Raw genomic sequence first — 17,444 nt, 5'->3', positions numbered from 1 at the left:
GCTGAGCATGGAGCCCATCATGGGGCTCAGTATCATGACCCTGGGATCACGACCTCAGCCAAAACCAAGAGTTAGGCACTTAACCAACTGTGCCACTTAGTGTCCCCCCACAAATGCACCTATTTGTAAATATTGTAAACCATCTATAATGTAATTGAGGAAAAAAATTTGAAAACAAAGTGATGTCATTGACATTAGTGAAATACTATTGAATATTTTTAATAGAAATCCATACTTATTATCAGAGGAGGAAGATGACGATGTTGATGGTGACATCAGTGTTGAAAAAAATGAAACTGAACCACCAAAAGGAAAAAAGAAAAAGCAGAAGAATAAACAGCTGCAGAAGCCTCAGAAAAATAGGCCATTACTTGTTGATGTTGATCTCAGCTTGTCAGCATATGCCAATGCCAAAAAGTAAGTGTTAAATATAAGTATGAATTGTAGGTAAACTACTATCTGCAATAAATCAGTTAGGATATTAAGGATAATATATGTATATATATACTGTATGTATGTGCTTTTGGGTGAAAACACTTTCAGATCTCATTTTGTGCATTATACAACTTTGTTTTCATAGGGAACATATAAAATAAAGATGGGTAATGCACAAAATTTGTTTCGTATGATTTGAGAATCTAAAATAAGATAAAATAAATAGAAAGCTAAAGAATAAGATTTTACCTAAAATTAAGAGAAATATATTTTTCTAGATACTATGATCACAAGAGGTATGCTGCTAAGAAAACACAAAAGACTGTTGAAGCTGCTGAAAAGGTACTTAGTATTTCTTAAGAGTGAACGTGAATTGTTTTTCTCTGCTTTAACTTAATGGCCCTAATTATTTCTTCTGTTTAAATGAGGTTTTCTAATTCAGAAATATCTTTCAAATTTGATTTTGTTTTAAATATGTGTATTTCCAGTATTTATTTTCTTTCCCAAACCTCCTTCCCACTCTTCCCTGTCTCAGTAAATAGTGCTTTCTTTTTTCCTTTTACTTGGCTTAAAAATGTTGGACTCAGGGGCGCCTGGGTGGCTCAGTCAGTTAGGCGGCTGCCTTCAGCTCGGGTCATGATCCCAGGGTCCTGGGATCGAGTCCCACATCGGGCTGCCTGCTCAGTGGAGAGCCTGCTTCTCCCTCTGCTTGCTGCTCTGCCTATTTGTGCTCTCTATCTCTCTGTCAAATAAATAAATAAAATCTAAAAAAAAAAAAATGTTGGACTCATCCTAGACCCTTTGCTCATAAACCGTATCCATTCCCTCATCAGCATATCTATGTAGCTTTTCTTAAAGGGTGTAACCAGAATCTGGCCACTAATAGTCCAGGCCCCCATCATCTCTGTTCATATGGTCTGTAATAATAGCCTCTTCCTGGGTCTCTCTCATTCTACCCTTTCCCCCTGTAGTCTGTTCCTCACATAGCAGCCATAGTGATCTTTTTAAATAAAAAATAAAGTTATTTCTGTCTGTTCAAAATCCAGTTGCTTCCCATCTTACTTAAGACAGTTCAGGGGTGCCTGGGTGGTGTAGTCTGTTAAGCATCAGACTCCTGGTTTTGGCTCAGGTCATGATCTTAGAGTTGTGAGATCGAACCCTGTGTCAGGCTCTGTGCTCAGCCTGGAGTTCGCTTGGGTTTCTCTCTCCCTCTCCTACTGCTGCCCGCCACCCACCCCTTGGCCACTCTCTTTCTCTCTCTCAAATAAAAACAAAACAAAACAAGACAGTTCAAAGCCCTTCTTCTGTCCTAAAGGCCCTACATGATCTTCTCCCCTCCCATCTAATCACCTGCACTCCTTTTGCTACACTCTTTCCAGCTACACTGGGAACTTAGCTGTCCCTGTAGCAGTGACCCGTGCTGCCTTCTCAGGGCATATGTGCTTGCTGCTCTTTCTGTTGAGAATGTTCTTCCCTTAAAATTTCCATGGTTTGATCCCTCCATTCATCGGCATGTTTTCTAAAATGAGACTTGATGAGACCTTTCTTGACCACTCTTACTAAAAGTAGTACTATTCTCAATCACTCCCGCTCTGCTTTATTTTTCTTCTTAAAAAACACCCCTTCCGGGGCGCCTGGGTATCTCAGTTGTTAAGCATCTGCCTTCAGCTCAGGTCATGATCTCAGAGTCCTGGGATCGAGCCCCGTATTGGGCTCCCTACTTGGCAGGAAGCCTGCTTCTCCCTCGCCCACTCCCCACTGCTTGAGTTTCCCTTCTTACTGTGTCTCTCTCTGTCAAATAAATAAATAAAATCTTAAGGAGAAAAACAAAAACAAAAACCCTCCCAGCATATGTTTATCTGTCTTCCCTCTAGAATATAGGTTGTATGAAAGTAGGATCTTTGTTTTATTCATTACGTTGTCCCAGCCCCTGGAATATTGCCTGGAACATAGTAACATTAATATCTGTTAAATGAGTGGCCTTCATGACTTGGCCCTCTATTTGCCTTTCCAGCCTCATTTCTTGACATTTTTACCTTGAGCACTACTTTCTGGTCAAGCTGGCCTTTTCTTTTTTTGCTTACAGTGCTCTTCTTCCTTTTTTTTTTTTTTTTTTTTAAAGGAGTCAACAGGTTTTTTTTGTTTTGTTTTGTTTTTTATTTATTTATTCGACAGACAGAAATCACAAGCAGGCAGAGAGGCAGGCAGAGAGAGAGAGAGGAGGAAGCAGGCTCCCCACTGAGCAGAGAGCCCGACGCAGGGCCCGATCTCAGGATCCCGAGATCATGACCTGAGCTGGAGGCAGAGGCTTTAACCCACTGAGCCACCCAGGCGCCCCATCTTCTTCCTGTTTTTGCCTTGATAATTCTATTAACCTTTCAGGCTTCAGCCCAAATGCCATTTCCTCAGAAATACCTTGTTTGACCTAAGCAGTTATAAATTAGTTTCCCTTGTTTACTCTCATAGCATCCTTAAAAGTGATTAACCTATGTTTTATTTGAATAATTATGTGTTTTATATTTGTATCTTCCCTAGACCCCCTGGTGGGGTGGGGGTGAGAACTTTGTCTTGTTCACTTGTGTGTCTCAGCATTAAGTCCACAACCTGTTATATGGTAGATACTCAGTATCTGGTAAACAAATGATACTTTTTGTAATTTGTAGGTCTAGAGCAAATATTTGTATGTGGCAAATCTTTGACTTAAATTATTTTAATATTTAAGACAAAAAATCTTCTTTACTTTCATGTGTGTATGGGGTGTGTGTGTAAATAGTGCCATTTTGTGACATTTAAAAATGATTTCTTGCCCTGTCATTTATTGGTGTTTTATATATATGTTATTTAATTTATCTATCTATTTATTTTTGAGAGAGAGAGAGAATGCATATGCTCCTGTACACGTGGCGGGTGGTGGGAAGAGGAGCAGAGAGACAGGGAGAGAGAATCAAGCAGGCTCCATGCTCATTGCTGAGCCCAGTGCGAGGCTTGAGCTTACAATCCTGAGATCGTGACCTGAGCTGAAATTAAGAGTCAGATGCTTATCCAGCTGAGCCACCCAGGAGCTCCTTACTTGCTGTTATTTAAATATGTTCTTAACAAAATTTTTTTAAACAAATTATTTTAAAACTCTCTTCTTATAAATAGGCATTCAAATCAGCAGAAAAGAAAACAAAGCAAACCTTAAAAGAAGTCCAGACAGTTACCTCTATTCAGAAAGCGAGAAAAGTGTATTGGTAAGTGTTTTACCTTGTAAAAATATAGTTTTTTGTGTTTTTTTTTTTTTAATATATAGATTTTATTTATTTATTTGACAGAGATCACAGGTAGGCAGAGAGGCAGGCAGAGAGAGGGGGGAAGCAGGCTCCCTGCTGAGCAGAGAGCCCGATGCGGAGCTCCATCCCAGAACCCTGGGATCACGACCTGAGCCGAAGGCAGAGGCTTTAACCCACTGAGCCACCCAGGCGCCCCCCAAAATACAGTTTTTTGGTTTTATTAAAATTATACATGCACATTGTTTAGAAAATCAAGCAGTTCTATAAAGCTTGTTGCAAAAACCAGTAGTCCTGCAACATTTTACCCCTACTCCTGTTGCCTCCTCTCTATAGAAACTATTGTTAGCTCTTTCAGCTGATTACTTTTGGTATATCCCTCCCTTTCTCTTAGTAATATGTTTATATTGCTGCTGCTTAATTTTTCTGTTTTATACTCTATTAATGACTTCCACTGTATAAGATGAAGATTTTATTCTTTCCGTTTGTGTTGCATCACACACATACACACCACTCAGCCTCCTAGTAAAGGTATAGCCTAATTTGCCACAGTTGATATTCAGCATTAATATTATATTAATATTGTAATTGTAGTTACAGCTGGGTCATATGACATTGTTTCTTTTCTTTCCCTGCTCAGCTTTTTGTCTTCCCTGAAGGTAAAAATTGTTGTTTTCATTTATCTTTCTCTTCCAAGTGTGTTCAGGCACATTGGAATTCTATCAGCATCATCTTGCAGAAATCTCTCATGAGCTTTTTGACCTACTTTGTCCTAGATCAGTTACTCTTAACATCTTAAGATCTTTTATTCTTAGTCTGGAGATTCTCTTTACCCCTTTCTGTTTTGGATTTTCTGTCCTGGATCTCATACTTCCTTTTTCTTCATTGATGGAATATGTGTTCTAGAGGCTACATGAGAAGGGTGTATAAGATGTAAAATTTTTGAGGTCTTCTGTATATAAAAAAAAATTATTTTTACCTTTATACCTAATTGTTTGGGTGTATATTCTGGTTTGAAAATGTTTTCTTCAGACTTTTAAAGTCATTGTTTATTGTGTTAACTTTCAGATCTGATCTTCAAAAGTCTGATGTCATTTTGATAATACTTCATTGAAAATTTGTTTTTTTTTATGCTCAGTAAAAGAAACCAAACCCAAAATGCAAAAAACAAAAAAAGCAACTTACTTTTGTCTTTCTGTAAACTTGTAGATCTTTTTTCTCTCAGTTTTCTAAAATTTCACAATGGTACAGATTGGTGAAGATGTTTTAATCTATTATGCTAGATAGTCTGTGACACTTTTTAATTTAGAAACTCAGTTCTGAGAAATTTTCTGGAAATATTTCTTAGGACTCTGTAGGTTGTGTTTTCCTTTTTGTTTTGTTTTCTTTTTTTTTCTTTCCATCTAGAAGTCTTAAAAATATGGGATTCCTTGGATGGTCCTCCAGTTTTCTTGCATTTTCTGTTTTTCAACTGTTTATTGTTTTGTTCTTTATTCTGAGAGATTTCTGTATCTTTCAGTTCTTCCTCTGAATTTTTAAATGTTTTATTCCTTCCTATCATGTTTTTATTTTAATCTATTTTTTGTTTTTTTTGTTACATTTTTAAAACTTTCTTCACTTTCTTTATACTGAGAATAGTTTTGATGTCTTAATTTTATTTAAAAGTATTCTTTTCTTGCAGGTCTTCTCTAAGGTTTTTGGTTTGGGGTTTTGTTTTTTTTTTTTTAATTTGTTGGGTTTGTCTTCAATTTTTGTTAAAGACTTTTATTAATGTCTGGTAATCCTGAGTTGTCTGTTCACATTATTGTCTGTTCACATTTATACTAGAGTATTAAAATGCTGATTGGAAGTTCTCTCTGGGTGGCTGGACTTATAAAATGATGTACGTGGGCCATGTTGTGTGGAGCTCTCAATGTCTTTAGCTTTTGACTTCTTAGCTGGTCTCAATTTTCAGGAAAGACTTTTTACCCTGCTTGCAAAGTGAAGACCTGGCTGTCATAATTTTGGAAGCCCAGTGGGAATAGATTGGGGAAGTTTAGTATTCAGTAATTCATACATTAACTTAATTGCCCTCTTTTATTTATGTTACCACTACTCAGCAACTGTGCCACTTTTCCCCTAATTGAGAGATACTCTTTGTACACTTTCTAGAGAATTGACTTCTGGCCTTCTGTTAGGATATGGAAGGCACAGCTTACTACCATGTTCAGAGCTGGAAAGAAGATCTAGGGAAGTAACTGCTTCTTGATCAGATTTTTGGCCAGTTTTCCTGTTTTTTAACCCCATCTGAAACCCTATTTCTAACAGTACCGTGTACTGCTATTTTAAGCTTTGTATGGGTTACACAGTGATTTGTTTCTTTGCTTTTTCCATTGTCAGCCTAGATTGCAGCTTCTTGAGTCCAGTCATTTTTTCATTTCTCAGAATGCTGTTGCATTTTTCTTCTCCCTTTCTCCTTTCTTTTCCTCACATCTCTGTTGATGAATAGAATAGACCTGTAATTTTCATTTCTCATAATGTTTTTCTTAGGTATTGGTCTTAAGGTAACGTTACTTCATAAAACAGATTGGGAAGTGTTCCTTTATTTTTTTTAAGATTTTATTTATTTGAGAGAGAGGGAGGGGGAGAATGAACAGGGGGGAGTGGCAAAGAGGGTGAGAGAGAGAAGCAGACTCCCTGCTGAGCAGAGAGCCCAATGTGGGACTCCATCCCCAGGACCTGGAGATCATGACCTAAGCTGAAGGCAGATGTTTAACTGACAGAGCCACTTAGATGCCTCTGGGAAGTATTCTTTATCAATTGTCCTTTGTTGTTTGACAAAATTCCACCTGTGAGGCTGAGTAGTCTTGAAGTTTTCTTTTTGGGAAACTTTTTCACTACAGATTCAAATTCTTTAGTACTTCTCAGATTGTCTGATTTGGGTTAGTAGTATTTTCCTAAGACTTTGTCTATTTCAGCAGTTTGGAATGTACTGGCATAAAGTTTTAATGTTCCACTAACCTTTTAACATCTGTATAGTCTTTAATACCTTCCTTTGTCATTTATAATAATTGTCATTGTCCTTTCTCTTTTTCTTGGTTAGTCTGGCCAGAGGATTTTCAGTTGTATTAATACCTTTCAAGAACCAGTTTTGACTGTTGATCTCCACTATTATATATGTGCTCTCTATTTTATTATTTTCCTCTTTCTATTTTCCTTCAGGATTCATTTGCATTTCCCTTTCTGATTTCTTGAGATGGAAATTTAGTTCATTGATTTTTTTTTTTCTCCCAGCCTATTATCTTTTCTAATACGTATTTCAGGCAGTAAATTTCCCTCTAAGCTTGGCTTTAACTATATTCCATATTGTATTTTCATTATCTTTTGTGTGGAAAATATGTTCTAATTTACATTGTGATTTCTTCACCCATGTGTTATTTAGAGTTATGTTTATTAATTTTCGAACCTATGGAGCTTTTTTGGTTCTCTTTTTGCCATTGATTTCTAACTTAAGTTGCATAATGTTCATTGATGGTATTCTGAATTATCTCAACCCTTTGACATTTGTTATTGAAATTTGCTTTATGGTCCAGCATATTTGCAGTGTACTTTATTTACAAATGTTTCATATGTAGTTGAGAAGAATGTTCTGTAGTTGTTGAATGCAATTCTCTAAATATCAATTAGGTCACATTCATTAATTAAATCTTTGGAATCTGTACTCATTCTTTTTTTAATGATTGTTTTCTCAATTACTGAGAATTGTGTTAAGAATCACATAATTGTACATTTGTTTCTCCTTTTACTTCTTCTAGTTTTTGCTTTATATAAGGTGATAAAAATATAGAGCTGTTATCTTTCCAGTAAATCTAAATGCCATATAAGTATACACTCTTTACTTTTTATCATGATGGTACATATTAATCATGAAAACCCAAATTACTTTGTCTGTTGAGAAAAGTTATAATTTTATACTTCTAATGGTAATTTTTGCTCTAGAAATAAGTGTAAAGAATATCATGTCTGTAAACATTCAGTTGAAGACAGAATGGAAAAACTTTTCTTTCTTACCAGTAGCCCCAAAACCTAGCCAGTGCCCCACTGGAAGAAAGATAAACCTAGGGACCATGTGACGTTTTATGCTTTTGCTTTGTGTAACTCATCGTTACGTTACCCTTAAGTTTAAGAAGGATCTGTTTGCGAGTGAGATAAGGAGAGAACATACTTTTTTGAAACAGAATTTGGGCACCTGGGTGGCTCAGTTGTTAAGCATCTGCATTTGGCTCAGGTCAGGATCCCAGCATCCTGGGAATGAGCGCCATATATGGGGTTCCGTGCTCAGCCGGGGAGCCTGCTTCTCCTCTCTAGCTCCCCCATACTTGTGTTCCCTCTCTCACTATCTCTCTGTCAGAAGTAAATAAAATCTTAAAAAAAAAATTAAACACAATTTAATTACCTTCTGAAGAATATCCTAAGGTGATTTGTATTGCAAGATTTCAGTAAAAATTCAGTTTGATGCTTTAAGAAATTAAATCATCAAATTAAAAAAAATTAAATCATCAGTTAGTCTTAACATATGAAGGTAGGACAGTTTCATTGTCTTCTTTTTGTTTGCGAAAAGGATGAATTCAGATGACTATAAAGGAAAAGAATGTTAACTTTTTTTCTTTCAATTTGATAGGTTTGAGAAATTTCTGTGGTTCATTAGCTCAGAGAACTATCTAATTATAGGTGGACGAGATCAGCAACAGAATGAAATAATTGTGAAAAGATACTTGACAGCAGGTAAGTATGATTAAAATTTTAAAGAATATTCTGGAGTGCCTGGGTGGCTCAGTGTGTTAAGCCTCTGCCTTTGGCTCAGGTCATGATCTTGGGGTCCTGGGATTGAGCCCCGCATCGGGCTCTCTGTTTGGTGGAGAGTCTGCTTCCCTCTCCCCCTCTGCCTACTTGTGATTTTTCTCTCTGTCAAATAAATAAATAAAATTTAAAAAAAATAAATAAAGAATTTTCTCCTAAGTAATTGGATCAGTTATCTCAGTATGAGAACAGGTTTTCATCTTCTACTCTTTTGCTTGACAGGTTTAATTGATAGAGTTTCATTTTGGTGGCTTATTGTTTGTTGAATATGTGTTTTGACACTTAAAATGATAATTTTAAGTGAGTAGTCCTAAAGTAGTAGTGCTGAGCTAATCTGTAGTATTGGACTTTTTTTTTCTTTTTTAAAGATTTTATTTATTTGACAGAGATCACAAGTAGGCAGAAAAGCAGGCAGAGTGGGGCGGAGAAGCAGGCTCCCTGCCGAGCAGAGAGCCTGACCCAGGGCTCGATCCCAGGAGTCTGAGATCATGACCTGAGCTGAAGGCAGAGGTTTAACCCACTGAGCCACCCAGGTGCCCCAGTATTGGACTTTTGATTCCCTGCTGCATTAACAAAATAGCTTTCAGTCCTCCAAAATTATTGTACATCAAAATTTTAAAGGCTTGATTTTTTAGTGAAGTTCATAACTTTTTTTTCACATTTAGAAACAGGACTTAAGCCCTGTAGTGTAAGGCTTCTTATTTATTTTTGTTGGCTGATAACCACCACCTCACTGTGGTTGAACCCTCAGTGTGGGGTGTCTGAAATCAATAATCAGAGCTAATTCGATGTCCACTGAAGATCCCAAACCAGAAAAGGAAGAAACAGGGATCAGATTATTACATGGTGCTCAGGGCTTGGTCTCTTGTTTTCTGTAGCTCTGTTCATTGTGAGCTGAGCCTTTCTTGGAGCACTATGAGTTTTTCTCTTTGAATTTCAAATCCCAGACAAACTGTCATAGCAAACAGTGGCTGCTCATTTTACCTTTTAGGAACTGTGCACTTTCTTTTTCCCTTAAAAAAGGAGGGAAGATCTGACTTCTGCATTTGTTTGTTCATTTGGTTATTCATTGGTATCAAATACTTAGAATATAACTTGAAGCCATCATTGTGGTTTACAAGCCTTCTGGCTTCTTCTCCAGCCTCATTTCTTACCACTCTTCCCTTAGTCTGGCCTTCTGACTGCTCTTCATACATGTCAAACATCCGTGGTCCTCAGGACCTTTACATTTGCTAGGATAACTCATCTCCATGTGTCTCTCACCCTCTAGTCTAGATTGGCTTACATGGTAACTCAGCAGGTTTGTGAGAAAAATAGGAAACACACAAGGACTACTAAGTCCTAGGCTGAGAATTGGCACTTGGTCCCAGAGGTCACATTCTGCCAAGGCAGGTCATGGGGCAGACCCAGACACAAGGGATGGGGAAGTGACTCCACCTCTTGAAGTGAAGCTTCAGGGTCACAGAGCAAAGAGGTGTGGATAGTGGGGGAGAGAGGAACTGACCATTTTTGTAATCTACCATATTAGCATTGCTTTCCTATAAGGAAGCCTGTGAGAGCGCTCTCCTAGGGGTGGGAAATGGACTTTTCCTTATAGGCCTTCTTACACCCTTTGGATTTTGAACCCATTAAACCCATTTAAAAAAAAAAAAAAAAAAGAAACAGGACTTAAAGTGTTATTTCTCATTTGTTTTTAAGGGGACATTTATGTACATGCTGATCTTCATGGAGCTACGAGCTGTGTAATTAAGAATCCAACAGGTAATGTATTTCTCTTTATTATTCAGAACTTTAATTCCTTTCTTTAAAATATTTTTAGTATAACAATAAAACAAAAATTGTTAATTGTTATTATAAAGGACACTTTATAATGATAAAAGGATCAGTTCATCAATAAGATAAATTATTAAGTTTTTTTATTATTATTTATTTATTTGTCAGAGAGCAAGAGAGGGAGACACACACAACACAACCAGGGGGAGTGGCAGGCAGAGGGAGAGAGAGAAGCAGGCTCTCTGCTGAGCCAATGCAGGACTTGGTCCCAGGACCTGGGATCATGACCTGAGCCAAAGGCAGACACCCAACTGACTGAGCCACTCAGACGTCCCAATCACTAAGACGTAACTATTATAAACATTTATGCACCCAACAACAGAGCCCTAGAATTAGCCATGAAGCAAAATCTGACAGAATCAAAGGGAGAAATAGATCAACAGTAATAGTTTAGGACTTTAATACCTAACTTTCAGCCATGGATAGAATAACTAGGTGGAAGATAAACAAGGAAATAGAAGATTCTGATAATACTGTAAGTTAACTAGACCTAAGACCTATCTCTGGTATCCTTACCTAACAACAATAGACTACTCAAGTGCATCTGGTATGTTCTCCAGCCTAGACCATGTAATAGTCTATAAGACAAGTCTTTAAAGCTACTGAAATCATACAGAGTAAGCTTTCTGACCATAATGGAGTGAATTTAGATGAAAATTTCAAAAATTCACAAATGTGTGGAAATTAAACACATTCAGAAGTAACCAGTGTCAAAGAGGAAATGATAGGGAGTGTTAGAAAATACTTTGAGATGACTGAAATGAAACACAATCTATCAAAATGATATGAGTTGCAGCTAAAGCAGTGCTTAGTGAGAAGTTTATAGTTGTAATGTTTATATTTAAAAAAGAAAAGCTCTAAGAAATGAAAATGTATACATAAGCTCTAGAAAAAGAAAAGCAAATAACCCATAGTAAGGAAGGGAACTAATAAAGTTTAGAGTGGAAATGGGGCGCCTGGGTGGCTCAGTGTGTTAAGCCTCTGCCTTCAGCTCAGGTCGTGATGTCGGGGTCCTGGGATTGAGCCCTGCATTGGGCTCTCTGCTTAGCGGCGAGCCTGCTTCCCCCTCTTTCTCTGCCTACTTGTGATCTCTCTCTGTCAAATAAATAAAATTTAAAAAAAAAAAAGTTTAGAGTGGAAATAAATGAAACAGAATAGAAGAACAGTAGATAAAATCAGTGAAACCAAAGTTGGTTCAACAAAATTAATAAAACTTTAGTTGGACTGACCAAAAAATAAGAGAATATTCAAATTCCTAACATTAGGAACACAAGGGGGGGATATTAATACCAACTTTACAGAAATGAAAAGGATTTAAAAAAAAGTTCACTAGCTTCCTCTTAGAAAACACCGTTTTAGAAATACTTGTATGGTATTCCGTGTGGTGGATGTGTAGTAAGACAGCAGAACTTTGTTTTCTCATAAGTGGCTTCTTGAACCAAAGAAGGAACTTTTCACTGTGATAAAAATTAGATCTATAGTCTATATCTGGAACATGTATTAAATACCTTTGGAAGCTGCATTTGCTGAGGGGGAAAAAAGATTGTGAGGGCATGCTACATACAATTGTATAGCAACAAATTAAATGATCTAGATGAGACAGGCTCATTCCTAGAAAGACACAGACTACCAAAAACTGACTCAAGGATAACTAGAAAATGAAAACAAACCTATAACAAGTAAAGAGATTGAAATAGTAATTAAAAAACAACAACAGTGGGGCACCTGGGTGGCTCAGTGGGCTAAGTCTCTGCCTTTGGCTCAGGTCATGATCTCAGGTTGCTGGGATTGAGCCCTGCATTTGGCTCTCTGCTCAGCAGAGAGCCTGCTTCCCACCCCTTCTCTCTCTGCCTGCCTCTCTGCCTACTTGTGATCTCTCTCTGTCAAATAAAAAATAAAATCTTTAAAAGTAATAAAAAAAAAAACAAAGAAAAACCTAAAGGGGTGCCTGAATGGCTCAGTGGGTTAAAGTCTCTGCCTTCAGCTCAGGTCATGATCCCAGGGTCCTGGGATCGAGCCCCGCATCGGGCTCTCTGCTCCCAGGGAGCCTGCTTCCTCCTCTCTCTCTGCCTTCCTCTCTGCCTACTTGTGGTCTCTGTCTGTCAAATAAATAAAATCTTAAAAAAAAAAAAAAAGAAAAACCTAAAAACAAAAAAAGCAAAAACAAAAACCTAGGGGTGCCTGGGTGGCTCAGTCAGTTAAGTGTCTGCATTCATTTCAGGTCATGATCCCAGAGTCCTGCTTCTCTCTCTCCCTCTGCCTGCTGCTCCCCCTGCTTGTGTTCTCTCTGTCTCTATCAAATAAATTAATAAAATCTTAAAAAAAAAATACCCAGGGGCGCCTGGGTGGCTCAGTGGGTTAAAGCCTGTGCCTTCAGCTCAGGTCGTGATCTCAGGGTCCTGGGATCAAGCCCCGCATCGGGCTCTCTGCTCAGCAGGGAGCCTGCTTCCTCCTCCTCTCTCTGCCTGCCTCTCTGCCTTCTTGTGATCTCTGTCTGTCAAATAAATAAATAAATCTTAAAAAAAAAAAATACCCAAAACAAAAAACATGCTCACAAAGAATATTCTAGGCCCAGGTAGCTTCACTAGTGAATTCTACCAAACTTTTAAAGAAGATTGAATACAAATCCTTTACAAACTTCCAAAAAAAATTGAAGAGATGGAAAAACTTCCTAACTCATGCTGTAAGACCAATATTAGCCTAATAACAAAACCAGACAAAGATATCACAAGAATTGAAAATTAATAGACTAGTATTGCTTATGAATAGACAAAAAAATCTTCAACAAAATATTAGAAAGCCGAATTCAGTAGCATATTAAAAGGATTGTACGCCATGACAAAGTGGGATTTATCCCAGGAATGCAAGATTGGTTTAATGTATGAAAATTAATATAGTACAGTGTTAATAGAGTAAAGGACAAGAAGCACATGATCAGCTCAATCGAGGCAGGAAAAGCCTTTGGCAATAATGCAACACCCCTTTGTGATAGAAAACACTCAACAAACTTAACGGAAGGGAGCTTCCTTAACTTGGTAAAGAACATTTATCAAAACAGAACAAAACAAAAGAACATTTATTAAAAAACCCACCGCTAACATCAGACTTAATGGTGAAAGACTGAAAACTTTTCCCTTAAGATCAGGAAAAAAGATAAAAATGTCTGTTCTTATCATTTCTATTCAACCTTGCATGGAGGTTCTAAGTAGGTCCTTAGGTAATAAAAAGAAATAAAAAATATCCACATTGGTAAAGAAGTATAGCTGTTCCTGTTTATAGATGGCATGATCATATATATTTAAAACCTCAAGGAATCCACCAAAGATTATTAATTAAGTAAACAAGTTTAGAATGTTTGGAATACTAGGTCATTATATATAAATCACTTGTATTTCTTTTTTTCTTTTTTTTAAAATTTATGTATTTGAGAGAGATTGCGCACACACGAGTTGGAGGACGGGCAGAGTGAGAGAATCTCCAAGCCAGCTCCGCACTGAGCATGGAGACTGACTCAGGGCTCGCTCTCACAACCAGTAAGATCAAGACTTGAGCTGAACCAAGAGTCAGATGTTTAACCAACTGAGCCACATAGGTACCTCAAGTCAGTTGTATTTCTATATACTTGCAGTGAACAGTAGTAAAGTAAATTAATAAAACATTCATTTATAATAGCATTAAAAAGAATAAAATACTTGGGGCGCCTGGGTGGCTCAGTGGGTTAAAGCCTCTGCCTTCGGCTCAGGTCATGATCTCAGGGTCCTGGGATCGAGCCCCGCATCGGACTCTCTGCTCAGCGGGGAGCCTGCTTCCTCCTCTCTCTCTCTGCCTACTTGTGATCTCTGTCTGTCATATAAATAAATAAAAATCTTAAAAAAAAAAAAGAATACTTAATAAATTTACCAAAAAGAAATGTAAGACATACACCCCAAACTATAAAACATCATTGAAAGGAATTAAAGAAGACTTAAATAAATGGAAAAACTTCTAGTGTAAGGATTGGAAGTCCTAATGTTTTCTGATGACAGTACTTTGCATATTAATCTATAGATTTGATGTAATGCCTCTCAGAATTCCAGTTGACTTTTTTTTTGCAGAGATGGATAAGTTGATCCTAAAACTCACACAGAAATGCAAAGGACCCAGGTCAGCCAAATCATTTCTAAAAATGAAGAACAAAATTGGAGGACTCACACTTCCTAATTTCAAAACCTCCTACAAAGCAACAGTAATACAGACAGTGAAGTATTGGTATGAGGATGGACAACTAGATCACTGAAGAGAATTGAGATTCCTCATTTATAGTCCATTGACTTTGAACAAGTGTATGAAAGCCTTTCAGTGGGGATAGAGTAATATTGTCAACAAACGGTGGTTGGTCAGTTAATATCCATATACAGAAGAATAAAACTTAGATCGCTGCTTCACACCATTTATAAAAATTAAATACATCAAAAACCTAAACCTAAAAGCTAAAACTGTAAAACTATTAGAAGAAAATGAGGCATAAATTTCATAGTGAATCAGGAAGTCATTTCTTAGATAAGACATCAAAAGCATAAGCAACAAACAGGTAAATTGGACTGAAAAGCCTTAGTTCAAAGGACACTATCAAGAAAATAAAAAGACAACCCACAGAATGAGAGAAAGTTTTGGCAAGTCATTTATCTGGTAAAGAACTCTTAAGTCTCAGCACTAGAAAGGAAAAAAAAAAAACAAAAACCAAGAACAAAAACAATTTAAAAATGACAAAGCATCCAGATAGGTTATTTCTCCAAAAATATAAGAATGGCTAACAGGCACATGATAAGAGCTTCAGCATTATTCATCATTAGGGAAATGCAAATAAAAACCACACTGAGATACCACTTCACACCCAGTAGAATAATTACAATGAAAAAATGGGCAAAACAAGTGTTGGTGAGGACATAGAGATTGGAACGCTTATATGCTGCTGGTGGGAATGGAACATGATGCAGCTGCTATAGAACAGAGTTTGGCGGTTCCTCAAAACATCAAACATAGAATTTACCATGTGACCTAGCAGTTCCACTCCTAGGTCTGTGGACAGACATGACCATACTAAATTTGTTTGCAGATATACTTAACAGCATTGTTTATAATAGCCACAAAATGGAAACAGCCTACGTGTTCATCAGTTGATGACTAATCAAGATGTAGTGTATTGATGTAATGGAATATTACTCAGTCTTAAAGAGACGAAGTACTGGTAATTAACAGGAATGAACCTTGAACACATGATGCTAAGTGAAAGAAGCCAGACACATTTGATTCCATCAACATGAAATTCCAAAATAAGCAAATCCATAGAGACAGAGTATATTTGTGATTGCCAGGGCCTGGGAAAGTGGAGAATGACTATTAATGGATATAGGATTTCCTTGGGGGATGATGAAAATGTTCTGGAATTAGTGGTAATGGTTATATAGGTTTATGAATATACTAAAAACCACTGGATTATATACTTTAAAAGGGTGAATATTATGGTATTTGAATTATATCCCATTAAAAGATATTTGAAATTAACTGTAGGGATATATTATTAATATGCTTTTCATTTTGATGATTTAGGTGATCTGTAGTAATTCTGGAAGTCTTCAGACTTTGAATAGACTTTTCTAAATTCTATCTGGAATGAAATTAGAGTTATTAGTATAAGTGAGAGGGCATTTCTTCTCTGATTTGTTAGAACAATTAAAAGCCTGCTTTGTAAATATTTATATATATTTTTGTATGTTATTTAGTATATATTTTTGTTGTTATTTACTTTTTATCTTATTTTAATACCATTATAGCTAACATAGAGTGTTATGTAAGTTTCAGGTGTACAATTAGTGATTTGACAATTCTGTGTATTACTCATTAGTGCTCAGTAAGATAAGTGTATTCTTAATCCTCTTCACCTGTTTCACCCATCCACCTACCCAACTCCCCTCGATAATCATGTTTGTTCTCTAGTTAAGAGTCTGTTTTTTGGTTTGTCTCTCTTTTTTTTTTCTATTGTTTGTTTTGTTTCTTAAATTCCACATGTGAGTGAGATCAGATGGTATTTGTCTTTCTCTGGCTTATTTTTCTTAGCATTACATTTTTTAGATCCATCCATGTTGTTGCAAATGGCAAGATTTCATTCTTTTTCGTGGTTGAATAATATTCCATTGTGTGGAATCTTTATCCATTCATCTTTTGACAGACGCTTGGGCTGCTTCTATAATTTGACTCTTGTAAGTAATGCTGCAGAAACGGGGTGCATATATCCCTCCAAATTAGTGTTTTCCTATCCTTTGAGTAAATACCCAGTAGTGTGATTCCTGGATCATAGAGTAGTTCTATTTTTAGTTTTTTGAGGGACCTCCATACTGTTCTCCATGGTGGCTGCCCCAGTTTGTATTCCCACCAACAGTGCACAAGGGTTCCTTTTTCTCCATGTCCTCGCCAAAATTTGTTGTTTCTTGTGTTTTTTTATTTTAGCCATCCTAACAGGTATAAGGTGATAATACCTTATGGTTTTGATTTGCATTTCCCCAATGGTGAGTGATATTGTAAATACATTGTTAATAAAAAACAGTAACTTCGTGTAATATTGAAATTAAAATGTATCATTATTTAAGATGTAAGAGAATCAGATCTGTCATGCTGCATGTAATTTTCATATGTTGCTGTGTAGAAAGTCTGTATGTGGGTACTGAAGCATTGCAGTGTTGTTTCTACAGGAGAACCAATTCCCCCTCGGACCTTGACTGAAGCAGGCACAATGGCACTTTGCTACAGCGCTGCTTGGGATGCACGAGTGATCACTAGTGCTTGGTGGGTGTACCATCATCAGGTAATAAGGGCTGTGGTCCTTTCTCTTAATTTATTAAGAGCTACTGTGTACCAGGACACGTGGGTGGCTTAGTAGGTTAAGCGTCTGACTCTTGATCTCAGCCCAGGTCTTGATCTCAGGGTCCTGGGCTCAGGCCCCGCATTGGGCTCCCAAAATACAAGAAATAAAAAAGCTATTGTGTACCAAATTTTGAGGGTATAGACATGAACAGGTGATTTTGTGAACAG

General features: G+C 37.0%; 1 protein-coding gene across 1 annotated transcript in view; it reads left to right on the top strand.

The window, feature by feature from the left end:
* Positions 1–17,444, top strand: part of NEMF (nuclear export mediator factor) — a 51,969-nt gene that overhangs the window by 21,511 nt on the left and 13,014 nt on the right. Inside the window, exons 14-19 of the mRNA XM_080807898.1 lie at positions 226–417; positions 714–777; positions 3,580–3,668; positions 8,365–8,468; positions 10,242–10,304; positions 17,105–17,217. Of these exons, the coding sequence (XP_080664024.1) occupies positions 226–417; positions 714–777; positions 3,580–3,668; positions 8,365–8,468; positions 10,242–10,304; positions 17,105–17,217 (625 nt within the window). The remainder of the gene's footprint in view (positions 1–225; positions 418–713; positions 778–3,579; positions 3,669–8,364; positions 8,469–10,241; positions 10,305–17,104; positions 17,218–17,444) is intronic.

The sequence above is a fragment of the Martes martes genome (assembly GCF_963455335.1).
Source record: "Martes martes genome assembly, chromosome: 7".
Classification (NCBI taxonomy): Eukaryota; Metazoa; Chordata; class Mammalia; order Carnivora; family Mustelidae; genus Martes; species Martes martes.
This window is presented reverse-complemented; position numbering and strand designations above follow the sequence as displayed.